Raw genomic sequence first — 26,797 nt, 5'->3', positions numbered from 1 at the left:
CGAATAGAAGTACCACAGATGCAATATTGAGGATGAGGGAATGGACCGAAAGCCGAACGGAAATGTACGTCCTCGGGGTGTTCTTGGACATTTCCGGGGCGTTCGACAACGCTTGGTGGCCGGCAATATTGCATCACATGAAGAGGTTGGGAGCGACGAGCAGGATTTGTGAACTGACCCGTAATTATCTGGGGGGTCGATACGCCAGCATCACTGTGCCGGCGGGGAGAAGCGAGATTAGACTGTCGAAGGGTTGTCCCCAAGGCTCTCAATTCGGACCGGAACTCTGGAACATTCTGATGGATTCTTTACTGAGCCTTGATGAATCGGAAGGAGAACTATCTATCGGTTACGCGGATGACGCGTTGCTGATGATAGCCGGCCGGACTAGAGCGGAGGTGATCCGGAAGACAGAGGATAAGCTGAAAAGAGCAGGAGCCTGGGCGGGTGGAATGAAACTTTCCTTCTCAAGTGCAAAGACGAAAGTCATGTGCTTGAAGGGGAGGCTAGTTCCGCCTTACACAGTTAGGATGGACGGGAAGAGGTTAGCGGAAGTGACAGAGATGGATTATCTCGGCGTCACTTTGGACGATAGGTGGAGCTTTAGGAACCACGTAAGGAGAGTAGCGGGGAAGGCGGCTCCAATGTTTCAGAGGATCAGGCGGATAGTAGCCTCAACTTGGGGTCTTAGTGGCCGGACGACGCGCAGATTATACCTCGGTGTATTTGTGCCTAGAATGGTTTACGGGGCCGCGGTGTGGGGTGAAACCGTCAACGATCGGATGATGAAACGTCTTCTACTGGGTGCCCAGAGGAAGGCACTTCTGGCGGTGACGGGGGCTTACCGGACGACGAGTACGGAGGCTCTGCCGGTCCTCGCCGGTGTGCTTCCCCTGGACCTGGTCGCGAGACAATGGGGTCGTGTGGCTAGGAGTAGGAGGACCGGGCTCGGGAGGGAGCAGGTCAGGGATATAGAGGAGGAAGGGATTGCCGAATGGCAAACACGGTGGGAGGCTAGTGAGAAGGGTAGACTCACATATAGCTATTTCCCATCAGTGAAAGAAAGGTTGAAGTGTAGCTGGCTGGAAGTAGACCATGAATCATCCCAGTTCTTAACGGGACACGGGGGGTTCATGGCTTACCTACACCGCTTCTCTAAGTCAGAGACGGACGAATGTCAGCAGTGTGGAAACCTAGACACGACAGAACATGTCGTGTTCGAGTGTGAAGCGCTTGCGGACACTAGAAAGGCACTGAGAGACCTAGCGGAGGTGGGTGGGCAGCCGTGGCCATGTCAGCTGAGTTTCCTCGTGGGATCGCCGGAGCTCTGGAAGGAGTTCCGTCTCTTCATGCGGGGGGCTTCGGTTTCTCGTGGTCATGTAGCTGGCCGCCCATTGGATGAGGTGTAGACTCACGCTCGAAAGAGCTGAGGGCGTCCGGGACGCGTGGTGGTGGCGAAAGTTCGGTGACGGGGAATCGTGGGATAAACTCCACGGGGTGATGTCGGCGTTTCCCAGCGGCCGTGACTCGCTCCAATGAGACGAGTAGGCATCAGGGATGCTGGGGTGCGGTGTTGATGGATTTTGATGGAAAGAGATCTGCGGAAACTACCTTTAGGGGAAAGTACCGTGGACACTCATCCAGTGGCCTACGTGTTTACACTAGGTGCGCCTGGGGCGCGTGGATGATGCACGGTCCTACGGACCTGTAGACGCCGGCGGGGCGGGGAGAATAGAGTACTCACTCTATTGTAAAACAACAAATGAGGGGTCGCGACCACCGCGTTACCCGCGAGCGCGGCCTAATGGGCCGACCTCTAGCCCTCTAGTATCTGTAAAAAGTAAATAGAAGGGAGGCAATGTCCTAGCTTAAGGCTACGATGGACCTCTGGCCGAAACGTCGCACTTTAGACGCTCAATCTTACAATTGAGGATAAGTACTACGGGAACGACGTCTGGATCCAAGTGTCGGGGTAAAACCCGGCGCGGACGTCTGGGATCGGATTCGTAGTGGCTGTCGGATTTATCTGACGATGTGGTTATTGATCGAATGCTGATCAGACGAAAGTTAACGGTGAGTATTCTCCCGGGAACCTAGTCACTCTGCCGGTGGGAGTATATCACCTGGCGGTTGCTTAAACCATATTAAGCAGCGGGTTGGATAGTGCCGCGGCCTTACCAGTGGTCGGTAAAGAGAAATGATACATCTCAACACTAAACTGGAAGCCGAATGAAAACCCGGTAAAGCCCGAGGGGTGTAAAAACTCTCCGGGCCAAATCGGTGAAAGGCCTAGTTCTAGGCTGATCTCATTTGGCGATGCTTCCCCGACCGAAAGGAAAGGGAAGTGCCTCTGCTTATTGGGGGACGAGCTTTGGCTCACATTCCTAATCTGCGGAGTGTAGGACCTAGTCCACTTTTGGAACTCTATGTGTCCACTGCAGCTATCTAGCGAAACCACAGCCATGGTTTCGTTGGAGTGTTGCCGCGCCGGCTTACGCCGGTCCGGTCCTTGTCTCTGGTAAGTTTAGTCGTGCGGAGGGCGCGGCACCCTTGGGTTAGGGACGAGGGAAACTGGCAACAGATGACCTGCTGTCCGAGATTAGGGAGCGAGGTCTGAATGTGGTGTTAATCCAGGAACCTTTTGTGACGGGAAGTGGGACGTTTGCCAGCCTTGGTAGATTTGCCCTTCGTTTCATAACGGGCAATTCACCGGGTGAGAAACCAGCGGCGGCGGTATTGGTGGTAAATCCTTCATTGGGTGCAACGCTAATAACGCAGTTTAGCGGGACTCATTTGGTGATAGCAGGGACAAAAGTCTCTATGTGGGTAGTACGTACTTCCAATTCTAATGATACCGATGTCCATGTCGAAAGACTGGAGTCGGTGATTCGTAATCTGGGAGGTGCGGACTGGCTCATTGGAGGCGACTTCAACGCGAGATCAACACTTTGGAATGACACACATACGGACAGTAGAAGCGAGAGGGTTGAAGACATGATTATGTCGAGTGAAACAATCTGTTGTAACATGGGCTCTGTACCGACCTTCCAAACTAGCATGGGATCGGCGATACTTGATCTGACGCTTGCGTCAGTGAAAGTCGCCGCTTCCATCAGTGGATGGAAAGTATATGAAAACGCTGTTATCAGTGATCACAGACTAATCACATTCGGATACGATGACATAGAGGAGGGAGAAATAGTAAAAGAGAGGAGTAAGAGGTTCAATGTCCGGAAAGCCGACTGGAATGTCTTCCGACAAAGGCTTGCGGAAAAGTTGTTTAACGGCCAATCCATATGGCTGGAGCAGGATATATATTCCAGAGCGAATTACCTAACCAAGGCACTCAACGAAGCCTGTAGAAAGTCGAATCCGATGATAAAACTGCGTGAGGTCGGGGTTCCTTCGTGGTTCACGGAGACCCTCAATACTCAGCGGCGTATAGTCAAGCGGATAAGATTGAAAATTGAAAAGTCTCGGGCCTTGGGAAGCGAGAAAAGGACAGCCGCATTGGAAGAAGTCTACCAGAGAGAAAGGAATAAGTACACAGCAGGAAGGAGAAGAGAGCAGACAAGAATTTGGCGAAAGTTTACTACCGAGGAGGGTAACGAAAAGCCATGGGGGTCCGCCTATAGATGGTGTAAGGAAGGAGCGAACACGGACTCGCGAGGTGTTCTTGCGACCCTCCGCAAGGGGGGTGGTAAGAGCACAGTGGGCCTAGTGGACACTCTGGATTTACTGCTGAAAACGCTAATATCCCTAGACATTAATATGCTATCTATATGCTCAATAGGTAAGTTAAATTGCGTAATATTGAGCAAACTAATCATGTTGGATACCATTTTTCAGTGCCCAAGTCTGTGATGTCAGTGTTTTAAAAGCTATTATTATGAAAAAACAAGAATTGGTGAAAATGTATATAATCTTGAAGTATATAAACACCTACTCTAATTAAATATGTGGTTTAATTGATGACAACAGAAGATCAATACTAAATAACGAATCGTTTATAACATCGAACAACATTTATTCCGTGGATAAAGAATTCAAGTTGTTTATATCAAGTTTGTAAAGATGGTGGACCAAACCTTTCATCGACATGGGATACAGTCAACCACAGTAAGTTAAAAAACCATATTCTATCACTAAAATAATTAATTCTTCTTTAAACATATTATAATTTTATATTAATTTATAAAAAAACAGATTGCCAACAACCATTGGAAATATCAAAATTATTTTAGATGATGAATCCATGGTTGAATTTTTCGTTCAAACAAGTGATATTGATTTTAACAAAAATTTGATTTTGGCGTGCCTTTATGTATATTACAAATATTCATCGATGAATAATAAACACACAGTATGTTATAATGTTTAGAAATTTACTTACTATATAATTATATTTTAAAGTGTATTAATGGAATTACAATTATTTTCCTTATAGATGTCCAATGTTTATAATCATATTACAGTAGTAATGTGTATTATAAGGCATCGTTTCATTAATAAGTCAGGGACAAAAAAAGTACTATTACAGTTAGTGGAAGAAAATTATATAACAAAAACAATAAAACATGAATATCAGGCAAAGTTATCAATAATCGAAGAAGAAATTACAAAACATAAAAATATAAGCATCATTAATGAAATTCTAAACATAAAAGAAGAGGTGTACATGAGAACAGCAGTATTTTATAATGTAATTATATTCGTTTGTTTTAACCAAGACTGCAATTTTTAGTATACAAATATTATTATAATATTATCATTACAAAATACATTCTGGGAAGGCGCCAATGGTTCACAAATTTAAATCATCTTTCTAATTGTGTGTTTGTTTCAGCTTCCAACGACAGTATTTTCAAAAACCTTTCAAAAATTTCAAGCACCAATCAATAGAAAACAAATATTCCAAAAATTCACCAAAAAAATGAACTTCATCAAAAATTTTTTAATTATTATCACAGCAATCCATCACACAACATTCGATACCATACATACAACCTATATTAATGAAACAGAAACCAACAAGGAACAGTTACAAAACCTCTTAACCACACTTCCGCAAATTACAAAAGACTCAACATTGACAATACACGAAATCAACGAATTAATAGCAAACCATCACACTCAGAATGCAACAAATTATTCCCAATTTGCACACTTACCATCATCAACATTAAAAACATCTTCGGCTTCAAAATTAGAATTTTATACAGAACCTTCACAAATACAAAAATACATACAGGAATATTATCCATAAAATACTATTTATTTTTATTTACCTATCTGTTAGCATAATTCATTTTTTATTTCAGGTCATCATTGGAGATAACATACTACCTACCTTTTCCAGCACTTACGACGTTGTTCGGGGACCTAAGAAAGTGTATCGCCAAAGTGCCATAGTACTAGGATTACTTGGCATCTGTGACCCAAAATACACTTTACGAGTTAATTTCTGTAAGGATTTCGTGCAGAGATGATTTGGAAGCACCATTTACAATGATAATAAATAAAGGTTTATAGTTATTGAAAAGTGAAAGGTTAGGTTATTATATATATATTACATATTATGTCTATTTATTTTAACACAACTAAATAGGTATATATTATTAATTATATGATCTACAATAATAAAAAAAAAAAAGAATTGTTTAATGTATTACCTTACGATTCTTGAAAATAAGAAAAATACAACTATTAGATAGAAATATAAAATTATACATATAGTCTAGAACAGCCTACTGAAGAAGTTCAATTGATGCTTAATTGTGTTGTTGTTCAACATTAATCGTGTAATGTGTCACAGTGATTCTGAAAAAAAAACAATATCAATGTTAATAAATTCAAAATTTTTCAACGAAGTTTCATTATATTACCATTTTAATACGATGAGTCGCAAGCAGACATGGTACTGGAAATGCCTCTTTGCATTTGTTGCACTTATATGGTTTTTTGAGTGAATGAACTCTGTTGTCGTGGTATCGTAGTTGTCTTTTTCCGGAATACATTTTTTCACATTTGGGGCATTTTATGAGAGATTCTTCATGTTTTAATTTTACATGAGTGTTCAAGTTTCGTTTATCACCAAATTCTTTTCCGCAATCATTGCACTTATGTTTTGGACCACCAAAATGTAGGTATTGGTGCTCCCTTAATATGTCTTTTCTCTTATATAATTTAGGACAATATTGGCACGCAAACGTCCCAGGCTTGTGAATTAACATATGTCTTTGATACCAACAATTGAATTTAAACGAGAGGTTACATTTTGCACAGTGGTATATTAATGAAACATCATCTTAATTGCTCTCTGTAGATTTCTTGGAGGCTGAATCTTCATCAGAGTTTTCAAGAGGATCAGGACCATTAGTATCATCAGTATTACCTTCTGTTTTTTTAGATGATTCAGGAACCTCCACTGATGTTGTGTCTGGCTGTTCAACTCCCATACGATTAGACAATGTGTGTGCAACTGACTGAGGATATTGTATTCCATGGTATGTACCGAGGTGTAATATTAAATAAGCCCGGCTCTCGAAATTAAGCCTGCATAAATTGCACAAATATCTAGAAGCAATGTGTTAACAAAAAACAGAATAACTGTATGTGACAATGAACAACGGTTATATTGTAAAAATAAAAGTAATGTTGATTTTCTATAAGAGCATGGTTGATAGTGGCAGAAATTAAAATGATAGAAAATAAAATGTATAAAAAAAACAGCAGCGTTACCTTGTGTGACTTGAGATTTGAGCACTGTAGTAGGTGGTGCCACATCAGCTACTGCTTTTTTATCATCGTCAGTGTTACTTTTTGATGTCTGGTTTTCAATTCGGATTTGGTCATCATCCATATACCCTACTGTAATATAAAAATATTATGCAAAAATATAGTCATAAATTTATTTTGAATAATGCTAGAAGTTAAATTATTGAAATTAATATGTGAAATGTACAGTTAGACATTCTGTGAGCACTGAGGATTTTGTATGCCATGGTATGTACCGAGGTGTATAATTAAAAAAGCCCGGCTCTTGAAATTAAGCCTGCATAAATTGCACAAATATCTAGAAGCCATGTGTTAACAAATAAACAGAATAACTACTGTATGTGACAATGAACAACGGTTATATTGTAAAAATAAAAGTAATGTTGATATTCTTTTAGATAATGGTTGATAGTGGTAGAAATTAAAATGATAGAAAGTAAAATGTAAAAAAATAAAAAAAAACAGCAGTGGTACCTTGTGTCACAGGAGATTTGACTGATTTGAGCGTTAAAAAAAATATTTAAAATCAAAATTTTGTACTACCGTTTTGAAAACGATATCCCTCGACTCCAAATGACTTACTCCATACCCCTAAATAGTTTTAAGTCCCCTGGTAAACGAATTGGACTTTTGGTGGTGGCTAAACGACCGTTTAAGCCCTGTTATCCTGCACCGATATACCGTTTTCTTGACAATTGAAACTAAGATTATCACCCGGACCTAATCTAATATTATAAAATATATAATTAATAAAATTTTTAACGCGGTGGTGAGGTCCAAATTGTAAGTATCCAAACAAGCATACAACAAGTATTTTACCCATGCAATCCTGCACCGATATACCGTTTTCTGGACAACTTGACCTCACAACCACTTTATGCAACCACGTTGGTTGTATATTTCTATTCTTAGGAATCCTGCCGTCCGATGCAGAAAAAATCCCATATAGAAAGCTTTTGTTAGAGAACACATATTAATAACTGTCGATAAGATACGAAATATATATCATCGAAAGTTTTACTGATCCACTGTCCATGTCTATGTTGTCCACTGTGTGAGTTTTTGAAGTCTGATATATTTTGTCGATATTAATGTTGCGAAAAATGACAATAATCAAGCTACATTTAGCGAAACAAAATAGCGTTAAATACTATGTGTATAGAAATATTTTTGACAATTTAAAATTTTCGGATTTTATTGGTAATTACTTTATTTTTATTTTGATAATTATGAATACCTAGTTACTTTATTATATTAAAAATTTAAATATTTATTTAACAATATATTCATATATATTAGATCCACCAAAGGAGCAAATTGATTATATTTATGAACAAAGTATTGGTGAGTAATTATTTTATAATATTATAAAACATAAAATTTTTTTATTATATTATATTTTAAATTAAATATTTAAATTAAAATAAAGTTAAAATATTTATTTAACAATATATTTATACATATTAGATCCACCAAAGCAGCCAATTCATAATTTTCATGAACAATTACAAAGTATTGGTGAGTAATTATTTTATAATATTATAAAATATCAAATTTTTTTATTATATTATATATTAGAGCAACCCAAAGAAGAAGCAAAAGAGCCCATTGTACGTCAAATTAGGGAAAAAAAATGTTTTTGAAAATGTAAGCATTAAGCCCGATTCACACTGTTACGGCACGGCACGGACCGTCACAGCACGTAACGGCACGACAAATCTTCCAACTGTTCACACTTAACAGGCATTGTCCGTCACCCACCGTCAAAATATGTAGACCTCATCACAAACCACTTTGTAAATACTTAAATATTGAATGCCTAAGCAGCTAAGTAGTCGTTCTGTGCAGTTCAGTGTTTTGAAAATCATAAAATGTTTCGAAATTTTTCAAATTCAGATTTGGCTATTGTAGCAATTTTATTAGACGAAGAAGAAGAAAACTATACAAAGAATATTCAACAAAAGTCTGAACGAAAAAGAAAAATTTGGGTTCATGATATTTTGAAAAAAAAGGAAAACTGAAGGTGAATTTGCAACCCTATGTCGCCAACTCGAAGATCACGAAGACAAGTTTTTTAAGTACTTCCGAATGTCCAGGTTTCAATTTAATACACTATACCTAAAAATTAAAAATAAAATAACCAAACAAAATACTCAGTTTAGAGAGTCAATACCAGCTAAAGAAAAACTAGGTGTATGTTTGAGGTAAGTGATTTAATTATATTAAATAGAAATCATTATTTAATTTTTATATGAGTCCATGAGTAACATTTATAATTGTATACATAATGAAATTGTACAGCATTTAAATTAAGATGTATTTTTATGTTCGTCATGCTGTACCTATTTTAAAAAAACTATTCCTATTTTATAGTTTTTGATAAAATTTTCAATAACTTCAGTTTATAATTATAATAATAATTGTGGATACTATTAAATTAAATACTAAAAAATATATATATAAATTATAATATTCTATATTATTTTTAGGTTCTTGGCAACTGGAGATTCATACCAGACGATAGCCTTCAGTTTTCGATTAGGTCATTCGACTGTGCAAGGAATTGTCATCGAAGTGTGTAATGCAATTATTTTAAAACTGAAAGAAGAATGTATTAAAACACCTCAAAAAGAAGATTGGGAACGAATAGCAAATGAGTTCTGGGAAATTTGGAATTTTCCCAATTGTATTGGTGCTTTGGATGGAAAGCACGTTGTGATTGAAGCCCCTCCAAACTCTGGCTCGTTATATTTCAATTATAAAAAAACATTTTCCATTGTTCTTTTAGCTTTAGTTGACGCCCAATATAAATTTACTGTTGTCGATGTTGGTGCGTTTGGAAAAAATAGTGATGGAGGTATTTTATCGCATTCAAATTTTGGAAAAGCTCTTGAAAAAAATAAACTTAATATTCCAAATAATCGAGCATTACCGGGTACAAATGAAAAATTACCATATGTCATTATAGGTGATGAAGCTTTTCCATTAAAGAACTATTTATTAAGACCCTATCCAGGACCTCAAATGTACAACGATGTAAAAAAAAAAATATATAATGAACGACTATCAAGAGCTAGAAAAGTAGTTGAAGACGCCTTTGGTCAATTGACAGCCAAATTCCGAATATATTGCAGACGACTAAAATCGTTACCAGAAAATGCAGATAAAATAGTAATGACCACATGCATTTTACATAATTATATAAAACAAGACAGCAGTGGAATTCATACCAACGAAGTAGCCGATATAACAGCATCGAGTAATTTATCGTCATTTCCAAGACAAGGAGGTAGTGCACAAAGGCAAGCGTTTGAATATCGTGATCAGTTTAAGGACTTTTTCAACTCTCCAGCAGGAAAATTACCGTGGGAATAGATACTAAAAATTAATTTAAATGTTTATATGTATATTTTATTATTTTTTACTATATTTTACGTACTTTATATTCATTAAATAATTAGCTGCTAAAAATTTAATTTAATACCAAATAGGTATTACAATAATTTTTAAGTTTGTATACGATAAATATAGTATGTTTTATTATATTTTAAGTTGACGGAAATTGAAAATAGTTTTTCTGCAATAATACTTTTAACAAATTATTTACAAATATTATGTTCTAGTATATAACATTAACAAAAATAATGTATTTTTAATTTTGAAAAATAAAAAAAATGTTTAAACACAATATTGTACAGCTTGTATAGTATTTAAGTCGCCAGTACTTCCCTTTATAATTTATACAGCTGCTGATATACATTAAGTAATCTATATACTATACTATACGTAAAATCTACCTATTTTATGCACTGAAAATGCCTGCAATAACAATGTTTCCGCAGGACAAATCACAGCAGTGACATGCACTCGCATGTCAAATAACTGACGATGGTGTCGAAAGTATTTTGGTATTGAACTGTATAAGTTTATAATCACAAGTCATCACGTACTTAATTATACACATTTGATATTTCAATAAGTGAAAATAAGGGGTTTTAAATAAAATAAATTATAAAGTAATTATATTTATATTTTATAAAAAATGAATACAGAAATGCTTATTGAATTAGTTTGCGAACGCTCGTCCTTATATGATATGAGTGATAAAAAATATAGTGACCATCCTTATAAAGAATCGCTATGGAGAGAAATTTCCAGTGAAACCAATCAATCAGGTATGTTTATAATTTAAGCATAAAATTACCATTTTTTTTATTGGTCAATACCAGTCAAATTTAAAAAAAATAGTACTTAATTTATTCGTTAAAGTTTATTATTATTTTTTTTTTTTAGTTCAAAATTGCAAAAAAGTTTGGACCAGTCTGCGAGATGGTTACAGAAGAGCTATTAAAAAATCTGTTACAGTGTCAGGACAAAAAACAAAATTCGTAAAAAAGTGGAAATATGCGGATGAAATGGAATTTTTAAAACCTCATATAAAGGAAAGGGATTCCATAAGTAATATTAATGTGGTAACTGATGACGACGATGGCGTTCTATCTCATTCAGATGATGATAATGATATTCAAGTGGGAGGTGAGACTTCTGTCTCATTTGAAAATGACATTCAAGACGTAGAAACATCATTTAATACATCCGCTCTAATTCAACCAAGACAAAAAAAAATTAAAAAAACCAACTCATTGAAACCACCCGAGACTGCATCATCTACTCTTATGAAATATATTATTGAACAAAAAAATGCTGAACAATTATACCCAACAACAAGCAAGTTAGATGCTATGGACCAATTTTTTTCGTTAATGTGTTCAACGGCCAAACAGTTTTCACCGTACTTACAACACATTGCGAAGACTAAAGTTTTTCAGATTATATCCGAACTAGAATTAGAACAACTGAGACAAAATCAACCACAGCCACAATCAACTATTTCTAATCAGGACTCATTACAACTATCACAAGTGCAAACAAAACCCGTTCCTACCGTGCTTCAATCAAATCATCTGCCAATCTTCCAACACACTCGATCACAAACTATAAATCACACAGAAAATCCTGATCATTCAAATATTAACACTGCAGGTCCAAATCAGTTTAATATGTACGATTATCCTGTATCTGGTAATTATTACTACACAAAACCCAGTGAGTAGAGTACGTAACTTTTGTTTTATTATTTTCTATAAATTTAAATGTTTAAAAAAAAATAATATCTAATGAAAATTCAAAATAGTTTTTTAGTATAATCTACTTTGTTTTTAATATTTTTTTTTTTCGTAATTAAGTTGACAAAAAAAAGGAAAAATGTTTAGTTTTGATATATTTAATAAATTTATCTTATAATTTGAAAGTGATTCAATTTTTTTTTTATTATTCAATTTGAATTAGGTATGTCTTATAGGTACCTGATTTTAAATTGTCATTTATATTTAAATACATTTATAAAATTAAAAGATTATTTTTGTTTTTGTTCATTTATTACCTAAACCTTTTAGATTCTAAGCTGAAGGATGAATGCATATTTTATTTTACACTTATGTGATTTATTTTATCTGATGACGCTTTTTATATTAGAAAAAAGTGCTTCAATGTCTTTTATGGTAAGAATATAAATCTACTTTGTTCAGGGTTGAAACTAAAAAATGCACTGATTTCTTTATAATTGGGGAAAAGAAACAAAATAGTGGACAACTGGAATACGCAAAACCAGTTTTCGACAAAATCGATTTTTTTAATTGTATTTTAATAATTAATAATGTTGTTTTTAATAAAAGTAATTATATAAAAAAATAATATATACCTAGTAAAAATTAATCAAATTGTATTATATTTTAATATTTTTTTTTACGGTGTTTGCCGGTTCTGTGTTCACACTGCACCGATGGGCCAAAAGCCGTTCTCCTAAAAATGATAAGAAAAAGAAAAACGAGCATATCAAATAGTATCTCATACCAACCAAAACAAAAGTAAATATTCCAAATAATAATTTAATATCAGTTCGTGTGACAGCCTGTTAAAATACATTAATTATTTATTCGTTTTCTTGATCTTTAATTATTTATTAATTTTCTAAAACTTAACTTCACTTAAAGGACCAACTCAGCGAATATGGCTTTCAATGGTATTGATGCACTACGCGACCACGATTACTTACCAAGTATTATTTATTTCTATATATATGTATTAAACATTTTTTTCACACCTTTTATAAGCAGATGTACTCCTTATTATTTAGTGGTTTAAGTGTTAGAAATGGAAGGGGACATGTTAGGGACATAAGGGGCATCATATTTAATTTAAGTCTCGTAAGTGTAAGGGAATAAAACAACTCGGAAACGCTACTATACCTAGCCAAAACAATATTTTTTTTTTTCTGTGCTATTTATAGTTTATTTAAGTGAATATCAATTATATAAGTACATCCTCAAGTAATTATTAGTTATTACAAAATGCATTATACATAGTTTTCAACAAAAAAAAAATACATTCAAAATAACACTTTAAATATTACTTAATTTCCTCTTAAATTAAATCCACTTGTTATTTTCATCGATTCAGATAATGAACTGCAGTATGAAGAGTTGATGGATTTCAACAGTTTTGAAGAGGAGGAGGAAGAATGTGTTATTGACGAAGAGGAGGAAGAAGATGATATTGAAGAAGATAACAATGGTATTTTATATGAATTATTGATATTGTTAGTTCTGTAGGATACCAATATGAATTTTATATGATAATTCAATTAATGTAAAATATTATTTTTGTACCAGGTCAACTGGCAAATATCCAGCGTCAGAGAGCCGAAACATTTACGATTTTACCTGGTGTCAGAATAAATTCAGTAGTATTTATGGATAACTTGTATTATAGGTATTATAAAAATGGTGCAAGGAACGATAAAACGTAAGTAAGGATTTAGTAAGCTAACAGATGTTACCAACACAGCTTATACATTTAATAGTTTTTAAATAAATAGTTTATGAAATATAAATGATTCATTGCTTACTAATTTTGTATTATAATATTATTTATTAATTATTTTATTGCTATGTAGATATTTAATTTGTGAAAATCAAAAGACTGTTGCGGTACATTGTCCGTCAACAGCTTGGGTCAGGACTATGGACATAAAAAAAGGGAATGGTGATATAATGACTCGGGTTCAACACAACCATTTCCCTCCAAATGTTGACATTCCAATGGTGCATTTACGAAGAGCTATTGGTCTAGCTGGAACAAGTACCGGCAATTTGGCTACTTCAATCCGACAAATTTATAACCGAGAAGTTGTGTTGTGAGTAATCTGGATAAACATTATATGTTTTTAAAATGTTTGTAATTATTAGCATAAATAAGATTAAAGTTTTAATTGTACAACCTTAACTGTCTTAGAAATCCAGAAGGTGCACAAAACTATACACATTTACAGTCCCGGTTTTGTCTGAATAAAATGCGACGTCGTCGTCGTCCAAAAAATCCAACTACCATTGAACAGTTAGCACATATCCTGAATGAACCAACCACATCAACATCATATATTTCAACCCTGCAGCGCCCTTCTTCAAGGTTCATGAAATAAATTTCAAATATTTATTATTTACTTACTATTATTTATTATTTTATTTAGATTTTTTCAACATGGTTGTCCATTGATAGTAGATAGAGAACTAGTTGGAGTAGTATTTGCTAATACAGATGCCATTGGAAAATATAGTGGAGAACTACTCCAATCAATTACCATCGCAGGAGTAGATGGGACTTTTAAAACTGTGCCAAGAAATCCTCCTGATTTGAAAAAAGGCTGCCTGCTTACTTTTCATATAGTTTACAGAAATGTGGTAAGTTATTTTTTTAAACTATTAATTGTATATACAATTAATATGATTTTTTTTACCCAGTCTTTTTCAATGGTGTATGCATTGACTACAAGAATGACACAGTCCACATACGAGTCCTTCTTTAGAGTTGTACACCAGATTTTACCTCTGAACTACAACCAGTTAACCATAATAACAGATTATGAACGAGGTTTGATGAACGCAGTAAGGATTGTTTTGCCTCATACAAAGCTTCAGGGGTGTTGGTTTCACTACTGCCAAGTGAGTCGATCTATGATTTTTGAGAAACTGAGTACCTATATAATAAAATATGTTACTTTTATTAATGTATTCACTCATATAAATGTATTATTAATGTATTGAGTATTCACTAAATCAAATATATAGTCTGTTATCCGGTACTGCAAAAGGAGCATGAACGGACTATTTCATCTATTTCAGACCAGTGTTGAGGCTGCTACAGTTTTACGCATGGTAATATGATATTATGATGAAACATTTTTGTTATTATTAAATTTTCCTAAAATTAGTTTCGATTAAATTCAATTTGGGTTTTTAATTTGTAGGTGTTAGCTCTACCTCATCTTCCAGCAGAATCCCAAATTAATTGCAATTTTACAATGCTTGATGGTTTTCAAATAACCGTAGATTATGTCAACCAACAACCAGATATTCGCGAACGCCTACAAGCATTTCTATTTGGCTACATCCAAGATTTTTGGTTCATACAAATAACTGCTGCAAACATAAGTGTCTTTGGGTTAGAATTCTTACAAAATATCATACACAGTTTATTTTCATTTGTTGTAATATATTTTAGGTCAGAAGTTCGAACTAACAATTATGTCGAGTCTTTCATGCCACACTGAAGACGCAGATTGGAAAACATCCCAATATCTGGGATTTCATGCGTATATTTAATTTAATTATATATTCATGTTTGTGAATATTGTTCTATTGATTTGTTTGTATTACAATGTATTAATGTGTTTCTATGTGAATGGGCATTGCCGATTTGACACAGAGTAAGTATACTAAACAGCTAATGTTATTAAGTGTCTATCAAGAATTGTGAATGCTGTACTGCATTATTAATGAGTATGGTTCTATGTAAATGAGGTATCACCGATTTTCAGACACAGAGTAAGTATACTAAATAGGTTATGTTATTAGGTATCTATCAAGACTTGTGAATACTGTGCTACGTTGTTAATGAGTATGTATGTGTTTGTGTGGTTATAAGACCATTCGTCCTAAACATAAGGTCCTATACCAATTTTTGTTTTCAGTTATGTATAGAGCGAGGATTTTTATGCAATATAAGTGTAAAAATATGCCATATAATTGCAATATAATTCAAAACTTTGAATTGTGTAATATTAAACAAAACATTTATTGGACTACAAAAATTAGACGAAAAATATATTGGCTTATAGCCTTAACGGACCGAAATTGTACCATTTGTGTACTTAATATAGTATAAAAAATAATTGCTGAAGGTATAACTTATTTATAAATTAGTTCATATAATATAATAAAATGTCAAATGAATTATTTTTTTTTTCATATGGTGCTTTTTGTCTGGGAGTGGCCTAATTTGGAAACATGCTTGGCAGAATTTGTATTTGGTATAATTACCATCTAGCTAATAATGTATTTAGATTATTTGTATTAATTGAAGACTTACCTACTGTTATTATAGAGAAACTATTGATAGTTGAGAATCAATATTATTTGGAAATGGATCAAGTTCGCAGGCATCTCCAGGTAAAAGCTTATGATTTTATTCTGAAATCAAAATACCTATATATTATTATTATTTAAATACATTATAAATTGTAAGATGTATCTTAAAAATATTTTCAGATCAGATCTCATCTATCTCAGATTGATAGAGCAGAAGTTACCAGTACTATACAAAACTATGTTGGTATACTTAATGAGAATGGAGATTTATCCATGTTTTTACGAAGAGCAGGCCATCTTATGGATGGTTATTATCGAAAACAAGTTCGACCGCAACCATTGGTATACTTATGATTTATATTTTATTTGAATACCTACTTATGTTGACTCATTATGTTTTTATTAGGAACAGTAATTAATGTGTTTGCCACTAGCCAGTAACTTTTAATATGACTTGAAACAATTTTATTCATACCAATTGTATACCATACCAATTTTATTTTTATATAATGTTTATACACAATTACTTGTAAATAATTTAATGTATACCTCTTTTATTGTTATAACTTTTATATGAAATTACTTATGAACAATTTAATTTATACAACTTTTATAAATAATGACTTGTAAATATTCAAGGCTGTTAACTATTATTTTTAACTCATCAAATGTGTAGGGGATACTGAGTAAATAGTTATAAGTTACCCTTATGAATATGTAATATTATAACCATTAATTTTTTTACTTATTATATTTATATTAACAATTAAATATGTACTACTTAGTACCTACTTATATATATATATCATTGTATAAGAAAAACGATTCTGAGCCAGGACAGTCAGTCAGCCTATGATATTACTAAATATTTGATGATATTATTATGAATAAAGTAATTTATAAATAACCTATTTACGTGGAACCTTGTTTTAATTTTCTATCCATAGCTATAAAAGTTTATTGCTATTTTAGTTAGTCAAAGATTATGATTGGAAACTTACCAGAGTTGTTGAGAGAATTTGTGTTGCTTTCTTCAAAAGGTATAACCATTGCAGGATAATCCAACATTTTGCAACTCCAAGTTTGATGGGTGTGATTTCTAGAGTAAAATGCAGTTTTAATTTTCAAATGAAATAAATTTTACACAAATGTTAATTTTCTTACTATTATTATCATCATCATGAATAACAACAATAATTGGTTCCCTTTGTTCTTCGGAAGACTTGTTCAACTAATAAAAAATATCGGTATAATTAGGGCTGGCCCTAGTTTAAATTTTGTACTCAAGATTAATCAAAAATCATAAAAACAATGTTAGGTGAATACGGTTTATCTATGTTGCGCATGGGTCTGAGAGAGAAACAAATATTGCGTTGATATTATCTCAAGTTAAATGTTCAATAATTATTTTATTAAATATAATTGAATAATTAATAACGAATACGATTAGTAAAAGTCGTATATTATTATCCAAATGGTAGCGACGCGAGTATGCGACGATGCCTATTGCATATACAATCATGAAAAATTATAATTTGTCATGTGTACAATTTAAAAGTGAAAATATAAAATTATCAGTATCGTCGGATCGTATTTTTTTCAAATTGCATGTACAACATATAAAAATAAAACGAAATAATTGATTGCTAGCGTCAGCGTTCATGCGATAACACTAAGCATCGACCGAGAATAGGAATTATTAGAACTATTATTAACCATAAGTCTATAACGCTATTTATAAAATATATTATTATGCAATATCTCAAAAACATATTATAACTTTATGAATTTAATATTTATGAATTATTTTTTTTCAATTTAACTACATACTAGCAACATACCTAGTTTTCATGACGTAATCGCGGGGCCCTAAAATTCGCGCGGGGGCTAGGACAAATATCCCAATTGACCTACCCTATATAGGACCGGCCATGAACTTACCCATATCGATGCATTGACTTTCATCATCTTATGATCAATTTAAGACATTTCTATGTCATGAGTCAATATTAGATGGAAATTCTTCAAGTAACCATTGTTCCAATTCGGATGTTTTATCCATTTTAATATATTGTAAAATGTTATATTATTAGCAAATATAAGTATAAATATAAAATATTAATCTCAATATAGGAAAATGCGAAAACGGATTAACAAATAACAATATTTAAACAACAGATATACATTATTAAGGCGATGGTACATATATAGTACATACACGACAGCCAACGACTAAAGTGAAATTAATAATTATGAAATAGCATTATGATTTAGACCCGACGCCGCCGACGGTACTTTTGAGTCCATTGTATATTATAATCAGATTTTTCCCCTCTTTTAATATATCGATATTTATACAAAAACAATATTTATAGACACAATTGCAAACAATTCTAGCGGATAAGAATGCTAAAAATAATTTTTGTACGTGTTTAAAACCAGACTGAATACAGATAGTATAATTACATAATATAAATATATAATATTATGCCTGTCGCCAAGACTGCTATGCACAGTTAAAACGTGCGGGCTGCGGGTTCAGTTTCAAAATAATCGATTGTTAGGAAATACAACAATAATTGAATATTGCATGAATATTAATTATTTGTGGCATTGCATACATAATATGACACTTATATGTCAATACTGAATACAAATACATAAAATATAAGTTTTATACATTTTTATGTTGGTAATGTCATTATGGTAACGGTGTAGGGAATTTATGTTTTAGTGTTGGTATACATGATCTGAACAAGTTTTTCTTTTTTTTTCTCAGCTCTTATCAGTTTTAAGAGAACGGCTACACACTCTGCACCGATACTGGACGTAACGACACGGACCGGCATGATCCGGACCGTCAAAACATTCTTTCGGATGATAGTCGGTCGGTCCGGTCTGTGCTGTAACGTGACGGTACGGTGTCGTCCGTATCAATGTGAATTACTTCATAAAAACGAATAATATAATATTTTGTCGTGCCGTTACGTGCTGTGACGGTCCGTGCCGTGCCGTAACAGTGTGAATCGGGCTTAAATGGAGTTTAATTTTTTTTTTCCAAATTAAATTTTTTTTTTTTATCTTACCTTACAAGGAAATCAGTAAAAATGTATCAGATGCGATTGTATTAGGTCACAGATTGCTAGCTCGCAATCGTGATCCAGTAATCTTGAATAATGTCCAACTCGATTACATTTTAAAGAGTTTTGGTCATTATCAAATTGATGTATGCAAGTACTTGGGCAATGCTTGCATACTCCAAGCAAACATTCTGAATGGCAATGTAGACGATTTAAAATTGCCCGATGACATAGAAGCAATTTTTATTTTTCTGACTGACCATGAATGCATAACAGATCTGAATGTATTAGCAAAAAAATTCGTTGATGGTCATCCAAAATTTTCTAAAAAAAAACAAATCAATAAAAAATAGTGCCTACCAGTCTACTAAGAATAAAATAAAGAGTGTACAAATGAAAAATGTATTACAATTATATGCTTTAACAAATAAGTAAGCTATACTATATTTAATACCTTAAACAATTAACTTAACACTAATAATCTATTAATTTATTACTAACTATAGTGAAATAAAAAATATTGAATGTGTAGATGAAATACAAATTATATATAGTACATCCATATTCATTAATGCAATATTACATATGTGTATTGTGTAACAATAAAATGATTCCGTACCAATTTTGGTCTTATATTAAAAATAATGTTACAAATATTACCGACTATATTAAAATGATGACATCTATCTTTGCTATTAAAAACCTACCAAACTCAAACATGTTTGTGTGCAGAGATTCGTGAGTATTAAACATTTAGAATTTAACAGTATTTAACAATAATTTAACATTATTTAACAATAATTTAACAGTATTTAACAATAATTTAACAGTATTTAACAATAATTTACAATAATTACAGATACGGAATAGACAATTGTATAAATAATTTTAAGAACATATTTACAATGTATATTGATTGTTGTAAAATACAAATTTTAATAAAAATTTTAAACATTTTTAATACATACAAAACAAATGTTAATACGGATAATGGATATATTTATTATGCAATAATTAAATGTAAATTTTATGAATTTAAAAACAATTTTAAATATTATGACAAACACTTGAGTTTTGATATAAATTTTGAAGTTAAATCGTAAGTACAATAACATTTAATTTTTACAGTATATTTACAAAAATTTTTTACAGTTTATTTATAAAATTTTTTACAGTATATTTACAAACAATAATCAAATGATGATAGACAATAAAATAATAGACGTACAAACAAATAAATTTATATCAGAAAGGTTTAATTACACAGATATATTGATATTAAACTTTATGCACATTTATATACACAATACAGCACTTCGCAATGCTACAGTAATAATTCATCATTTATAACAATATTATATTATAATATATTATTTAAATGTAATATTCATAATTTTCAGATTAGCGATATATGTCAATCATTTATGTTAGTTATGAATATTATAAATAAAAATGATACATTCAATAATTGTAAATTATTAATCACAAAAACATTAGATAAATTCATACAAAACAATTTATTAACGAGGCACAAGAGGTATGATCATGGACCATTTATATATACCATAAATATCATTAACCCTCTGGTTAAGTCGATGGTATTCAATTATGAATTGAGGAAAGGTGATAATATAATCAACCAATTGTATGCATTAACCAGGGAGCAAATTCAAGAAAATGCGCATATATATAAAGTAAATATATATATACATATTATATTATATTATATATTTATGATATATTTAAGAGGATGTCGATTGTCGAACCCCCCATGTTTCCTTCGTCTTACATGTGTACGATACAACACATTTTACATGAGCAGGTGTAATATCCTCTTAATAATAATAATACTAATAATAACATTCTTATCCTAGATGAATACAAAAATGTTTAATTTAAATATTAAAAATTACGATAATAATGAAACAGTAAAAAAATGCGAAACAAACTTAAATATTAAAATTAAAATTATACAAAGAGCAGTGGACAACATAATTAAGTATAATTTTAATACAAGTACGGCTAAAATTTATGATTTGTATAACCGTCTAAACTATGAATTACAAGATAAAATAATTGCCAACATTAAAGACATAAATATACAAAAAAAAAAACACATCATTATATCACTTTATGTATTTAATACACGGTTCACTATAAATCGATATAATAGCGGTTGGAAAATATTAAAAATATATGCATGGTTTTTTTTTTAGAACTGTTTAACTTCAAATTTTGACAAAACGCACTAAATTGAAAATTTTCATATTATTTAGTTAAAATATCCTTCACTGACAAATCGTCTTCACTCAGAATCGTTTTTCGTAGGTATACAATTATATTATCATTGAGTTCAAATTAATACCATCCATTAGGGTAATTCACTTATAACCTACTACACAGCTCTAATTCACTTACTCTCTTTTTATGGTTTGATTTAGTTCTATCTTAATATATTGTATTGTAAATGTAATGGTTGTATCAAGTCAATATCTGTGTCAAGTGTATCAAACCTTACTCGTGTAATAACAACAAATTAACTAAAACGCAAGTGTATACATTTTTTTTTTATACTTCGCTATTAAAATACTCTTTAAGTACTTTATTGATTTGAACCAATAATGATAAAGCTCTTTTTTTAACTTAATATATAATTTATACCTATTAATGTGTAATAAATGTAACCAGACAAAGATATTAGGGGTGTATCTATTGTGTGATTGTCCATTTTTCAGTCCACCTATAGAAAAGAACTTGTTCAACATTTTCATTTGGTATATACCATTTATTGCGTTCACTTTGTATAATTTCAATTTAAAAACTACTGATTTTGTTTGTTTTTCATAATTATTATTATAAATTAAACAGTTAGTGATGTTATTTTAGGATTTAGTTACATAGCTTTAATATATTAGATATAACGTCTTTTTTAAATAACTTTATTGCTCAAAATCTACTGAGCAAAATTATGTCTCCCAGCAAAATATGGGCTTCCTGAAATTAGGTATTTAAATTTATCATGGATATGTTTTAATTTTAATTCTTTTGATCTTCTAGAATGCAATTTTTGCCAAAAAGTTGGACACAAAGCTGCTGACTGCTGGCATAATCGGCCAGCAGCAGCAGCAACAACAAAAGAAGATGCTGCCAATGTGGCAGCAAAAAAGGCAGAGAGGGCAAAAAAGGCAGCAGAGGCAGCTTTAGCCTTGGCTGAAAAGCTTCAAGCTGAGGCTGCAAAGCTTGAAGCCGAGGCTAATGCTGCCTCTGCTGTCTCTGCTGACAGCAGTAGCACCACCACCACCACCACCACAACAACAACAAATTAATTAAATTTTTTTTTTATTTTTAATAAAAAAATAAATAAAATAAAAAAATATTTAATATAAAATATATGTTTTTATTTCCTGCTCATAAATTTAAATTTAACATTAGTGTTTGTCATGGTTAATATAATCATTAATCATTATATGATAATCAAAATAGTCATAACCAACATTCATCAATATCAAAGAGTAACTTTTAAAATAATAAATGCTTTTATTTATGGTTATAGTTATTAGTAGGGCCCTGATTTCAATGCAAAGGGTATACTTTTTTTGGTTGATCCTAGAGACAATGCTTTCCAATTACATGATTCGTTTCATATAACGAGTGTTTCAAAGAAATATTTTATTTTGCATATATTGACGTTTTTTAATTTTCAGAGTATTTGTAGCATTATTGGGTCATTTTTATGGATTTAATACATATTTGTTCAAAATAGTAAATACTAAACAAATTTAGAGTATTTATTAATGTCATTTAAGTACCTATTTATGTTAAAAATGAATAATATTGACCTAAAACATATGCGTGTCGATATTGTAGCTGCATCAATTCAATTTTTCCAATTTTCATTTTTTTTTTAATAAAATAATAAATATATTTTATTTTTTAATTACAAATTAAAATACCAAATTGTATAAAAAAAAATATTGTTAATGGCATTTTTATGGTAAAATGAATTTTTTTTAAGGATATTTTAGGATATTTTTAAGAGCTTATTTGTATGGCTTTAAGTGTATTTGAATCCGTTCCCGAGTGGATTTTCATGCTAAACACGGTTCCACCGTTGAACTTTTTTATAATATTATTATCTACTACATAGTTCAATGTGAATAACAGTTATTTATTAGAGGTACTATCAAACAGCTATAGCCTACCAAGGTTTATAGATTTATAGATTATAGTATAATCTATAAACCTTGATGGCCTACGATAGTGTGATAACAGTGACGTCAACAATCAACATTATTATTTATCAATTTCGGTTATCGATTGTTTTGTTTGAGATTTGAATCAGTCCGCACATATTTACTTTTCTTTATTTGTTTTAAATATGGAACTAAACATTTTAAAGCGGAAAAACTTAGTTTTGAGTACTCCGAAAAATGTGTACTTTTAGAGATCATCACTCGACACTTCAGTACAATTGATTCCAAAGACTGACAGGGTAAATATTAGACTAAAAAACCAGAAGTTGATAAATGTTGCAGGGTAATTTGCCGCAGCATCCTCAATCTGTCATGTAGACTCTCTGAGTTTAAAAACGCTGTGGGAGAACCTTAAGAGGAAGGATGAGGTGGCAATTGCTGCGCAAACGGATAACCTATATGACACAGGTACATACACTATGAACATATCGATGTAAACAATGTGTCGTTTTTACAGGAGGAGGTAAACCAAAACAATTATAGCTGATCCTATAGTCAAAACAGTTGTGCTAAATCGACCATATGTTGAACCATTCTGTAACATGTATGATGACAACGCAAATTCTAAATTCTAAATCAAATAATCATAGGCAAGTTAATTTACTTATGAATACTATTATTATTTTAATAGCAGTTACAATGTTTATTAATATTTATATGTTAAACCTATAACTGATGTCTTCTAAAATAAAATAAGCTAAAAAATTGCTTGGGCCTGAACAACATAGAAAATCAACGCTTAATTGCATACAAGACCTGCTATTTGTAACCCACAATTTGAGTTATTTTTTTTATCAAACTTCTGGTTGGTGTTCATCAGAACAAACTAGTCATTATGCAGTTTAAATGATTGAGTATTGATATTATATTACCCATCTTTTACAGAAGTTGTATGTGCTTAAAATGCATGTGTTCAAAACCGTTTGATTAGTTAATGGTGTATTGGTTTAAGAGAAAAGGAGCCCTGGAGCTTGTAAAAGTCTACTGACCCACAATTGTAGAAGGCCTCACATTCATGAAAATTCAGAGGAGCAATAAGTATTTTTGTTAAATACACAGTCATGGCCTGTAGAAAGTAATTAATTATTTAATGGATGTCCATAGCTTTTAATTATAAGTGAGTTTGTAGTCTAGTACTTGGTCTTAGTTATTCTCCATAGGTTATCTTTTTCATATGAACATATAGGTATTTTGTTCTTTTTTAATAACTAATTCTTCTTACATATTAATAAATTATAAATTAAATAATTAAAACACTAAATGCCGTCCCACTTTAAAATATCAGACTGTGGACTGTCAGTTATGCATAAACAAATTAAATGCATGACTGGTGTGGTTACAAATTGTGTTTTAAAGCTATATCTGTTGACTGTGATCAAAAGACATACAAATTACTGTTTAGGTTTGACTCACCTTATATTAAAAGTACCTGAAATAAAATTAGTTTGATATCTAGTTTAAGAAACTTTTGGTGCTAATTTCGTCAAATGATTAGTTTTTTTTCCACATTAAATCTTAGAACCAATTTAAAATGTTGTAATAACAAATTGAGTTTTTGACAAAACCATGTTTTTTTTTTTTAACGCGTATAATATTACTTATTACGCTATCTGTTTAGCCTTTTCTAGTGCAGTCAAATCTCGATAACTGAATACTGAAATTTTTGTTTACCCCTTGAAGTCTATATAATATTATTTATATTATATTCTGTGTATAATAATTGTGTCGTATAATACTCAAAAAATACATTTTTATTTCCTTTGAGATTCGAGTGATTAAGACAATACTGTACCAGAAATTTGTCATTATCATTATTTATCTTATTATGATTTAGCTAATGTTCTTAACAAGGTAATTTTTCTTCATAGTCAAGCTAATCAAAATTAGTAATTTAGTTATAATATTCATATGCAATTTGTAACGTGCTATTACTCTATAGTCTATATGTTGTATATAATTTTTCAATCCATTTTATCTATTTTTTTGTTTTATGTTACATCATTTTTGACACAATAAACAAAAGAAATCATTAATTGCATAATTAACAATTCTGTTTTCTTTAGGAATGCAATTAATGGCTATCCAGCGACAACACAGAGAACATGATACCCATTCTACATATTCATCATCCGGTTGACAACGATGCTTATCTGAGTGCCAGTTACAGTATAAACATATATTTGTCATATCTTCAGAATTCTCTAAGAGATAAGTTTTTAAATATTGGGTCCATGATATAACACTGTCTGACTTTGAAATGTATAAAGACTATAATCCAGTGAGAATTTTTAACTAACCATGGCAGAATAACCATACTATCCTTAGTGAAAGTAATTTTGTTATACTCTTCTCCATTTCTTTTTTTTCCATCATCCATGTCACATCCATTGCATGATAAAATATGAGTGTTTTTTAAATCCAGCTTAAAAGCATACGACAACAAACAAATATCTATAACAAAGTTACACAACCAGTTTTTTCCAGATAATGAATCAAAATCTGAGATGTGCAGATCGGTCATGATGTTACAATTTTTATTTTTATCACTAGATAATAAATAACTATATTTTCCAACTAGATAGTCTTTATTTTTTGGCATCTTTATTCGTTTATAGTATGTCAAATCTTTAGGGAGCATATTTTGGTGAAAATCTTTAGATTGCACTGGTAGTTGAAACGGAGTTTTATAACTGCCAGGTGTCGAAATCGATTTCATTAAACAATTATCGTTGAATGGCTTACTTAAATCATGTACAACCACGTCGTTGTTAAAAGGCTCATCAACAGTGAACCTAGTCTCATTGTCACATTTGATGACCACAATGCTTTCAATACCATCGACCACTTTGGGTGAAAGGTTAGTACTTAGTGGGTTGGAGATGTTTGTGTTGTTTCTCTTTTTTCCCCAACTTTCTATTGCGTCCAAATGGTTATGGCTAGAAATTTCTGAGATTTTTCTTTTCCTATTCACTTTGGTATTTATCTGCCTAGATTCATTGTCAAAATCTAATGCACGCGTACACGTTTTTTTTCTAATATTATACTTTATTTGTTTGTGTGCATTCATCACACGCTCTCTCATAAGTCTTAAAAACCGACCGCACTTCCACCTTCGGTCACCATCAAGTATGTCAACTTTTACAGTTTTAAACCAAGATTCAACGGTAACATTATTCTGGCGGATTTCAATGCCATTGTTGAG

General features: G+C 31.9%; 4 protein-coding genes and 2 pseudogenes across 5 annotated transcripts; 5 read left to right on the top strand and 1 right to left on the bottom strand.

The window, feature by feature from the left end:
* The first annotated feature begins 4,099 nt into the window (after positions 1-4,099).
* LOC126552402 (uncharacterized) lies at positions 4,100-5,412 on the top strand. Its single transcript, XM_050207102.1, has 5 exons — positions 4,100-4,119; positions 4,207-4,363; positions 4,448-4,702; positions 4,847-5,253; positions 5,322-5,412. The coding sequence occupies exons 1-5, from the start codon at positions 4,100-4,102 to the stop codon at positions 5,410-5,412; spliced, it is 930 nt and encodes a 309-aa protein (XP_050063059.1).
* Positions 5,413-5,793: 381 nt separating this feature from the next.
* On the bottom strand, positions 5,794-6,233 carry LOC126552401 (zinc finger protein 141-like). The gene is made up of 2 exons (XM_050207101.1): positions 5,886-6,233; positions 5,794-5,820 (listed from the first exon to the last, which is right to left on the bottom strand). Exons 1-2 carry the CDS (start codon positions 6,231-6,233, stop codon positions 5,794-5,796), a joined length of 375 nt encoding a protein of 124 aa, XP_050063058.1.
* A 2,397-nt stretch (positions 6,234-8,630) lies between these two features.
* LOC126552812 (uncharacterized) lies at positions 8,631-10,158 on the top strand (annotated as a pseudogene).
* Positions 10,159-10,819: 661 nt separating this feature from the next.
* On the top strand, positions 10,820-11,891 carry LOC126552919 (uncharacterized). Its single transcript, XM_050208068.1, has 2 exons — positions 10,820-10,952; positions 11,071-11,891. The coding sequence occupies exons 1-2, from the start codon at positions 10,820-10,822 to the stop codon at positions 11,889-11,891; spliced, it is 954 nt and encodes a 317-aa protein (XP_050064025.1).
* An 858-nt stretch (positions 11,892-12,749) lies between these two features.
* Positions 12,750-15,815, top strand: LOC126552879 (uncharacterized; annotated as a pseudogene).
* A 190-nt stretch (positions 15,816-16,005) lies between these two features.
* Positions 16,006-17,107, top strand: LOC126552878 (uncharacterized). 2 transcript variants are annotated; one of them, XM_050207977.1, is made up of 4 exons: positions 16,006-16,204; positions 16,279-16,343; positions 16,443-16,604; positions 16,669-17,107. In XM_050207977.1, exons 1-4 carry the CDS (start codon positions 16,123-16,125, stop codon positions 16,675-16,677), a joined length of 318 nt encoding a protein of 105 aa, XP_050063934.1. In that variant the 5' UTR covers positions 16,006-16,122; the 3' UTR covers positions 16,678-17,107. The 2 variants fall into 2 exon arrangements, with proteins under 2 accessions (XP_050063934.1, XP_050063933.1); XM_050207976.1 differs by having other exon boundaries at positions 16,019-16,343.
* The last annotated feature ends 9,690 nt before the right edge of the window (positions 17,108-26,797 follow it).

The sequence above is a fragment of the Aphis gossypii genome, chromosome X (genome assembly GCF_020184175.1).
Source record: "Aphis gossypii isolate Hap1 chromosome X, ASM2018417v2, whole genome shotgun sequence".
In the NCBI taxonomy this organism is placed as follows: Eukaryota; Metazoa; Arthropoda; class Insecta; order Hemiptera; family Aphididae; genus Aphis; species Aphis gossypii.
This window is presented reverse-complemented; position numbering and strand designations above follow the sequence as displayed.

What these genes read in the sequence shown, in the direction of transcription:
- LOC126552919 (XM_050208068.1), top strand. Translation starts at nt 10,820, where the DNA reads ATGAATACAGAAATGCTTATTGAATTAGTTTGCGAACGCTCGTCCTTA. An exon ending in CAGTGAAACCAATCAATCAG is followed by an intron (nt 10,953 to 11,070) that starts GTATGTTTATAA and finishes TTTTTTTTTTAG; the next exon opens with TTCAAAATTGCAAAAAAGTT.
- LOC126552878 (XM_050207976.1), top strand. Translation starts at nt 16,182, where the DNA reads ATGCTTGGCAGAATTTGTATTTGGTATAATTACCATCTAGCTAATAAT. An exon ending in AAGTTCGCAGGCATCTCCAG is followed by an intron (nt 16,344 to 16,442) that starts GTAAAAGCTTAT and finishes AAATATTTTCAG; the next exon opens with ATCAGATCTCATCTATCTCA.
- LOC126552402 (XM_050207102.1), top strand. Translation starts at nt 4,100, where the DNA reads ATGGGATACAGTCAACCACA. An exon ending in ATGGGATACAGTCAACCACA is followed by an intron (nt 4,120 to 4,206) that starts GTAAGTTAAAAA and finishes ATAAAAAAACAG; the next exon opens with ATTGCCAACAACCATTGGAA. An exon ending in GAACAGCAGTATTTTATAAT is followed by an intron (nt 4,703 to 4,846) that starts GTAATTATATTC and finishes TGTTTGTTTCAG; the next exon opens with CTTCCAACGACAGTATTTTC.
- LOC126552401 (XM_050207101.1), bottom strand. Translation starts at nt 6,233, where the DNA reads ATGTTAATTCACAAGCCTGGGACGTTTGCGTGCCAATATTGTCCTAAA. An exon ending in CGACTCATCGTATTAAAATG is followed by an intron (nt 5,821 to 5,885) that starts GTAATATAATGA and finishes TTTTTTTTTCAG; the next exon opens with AATCACTGTGACACATTACA.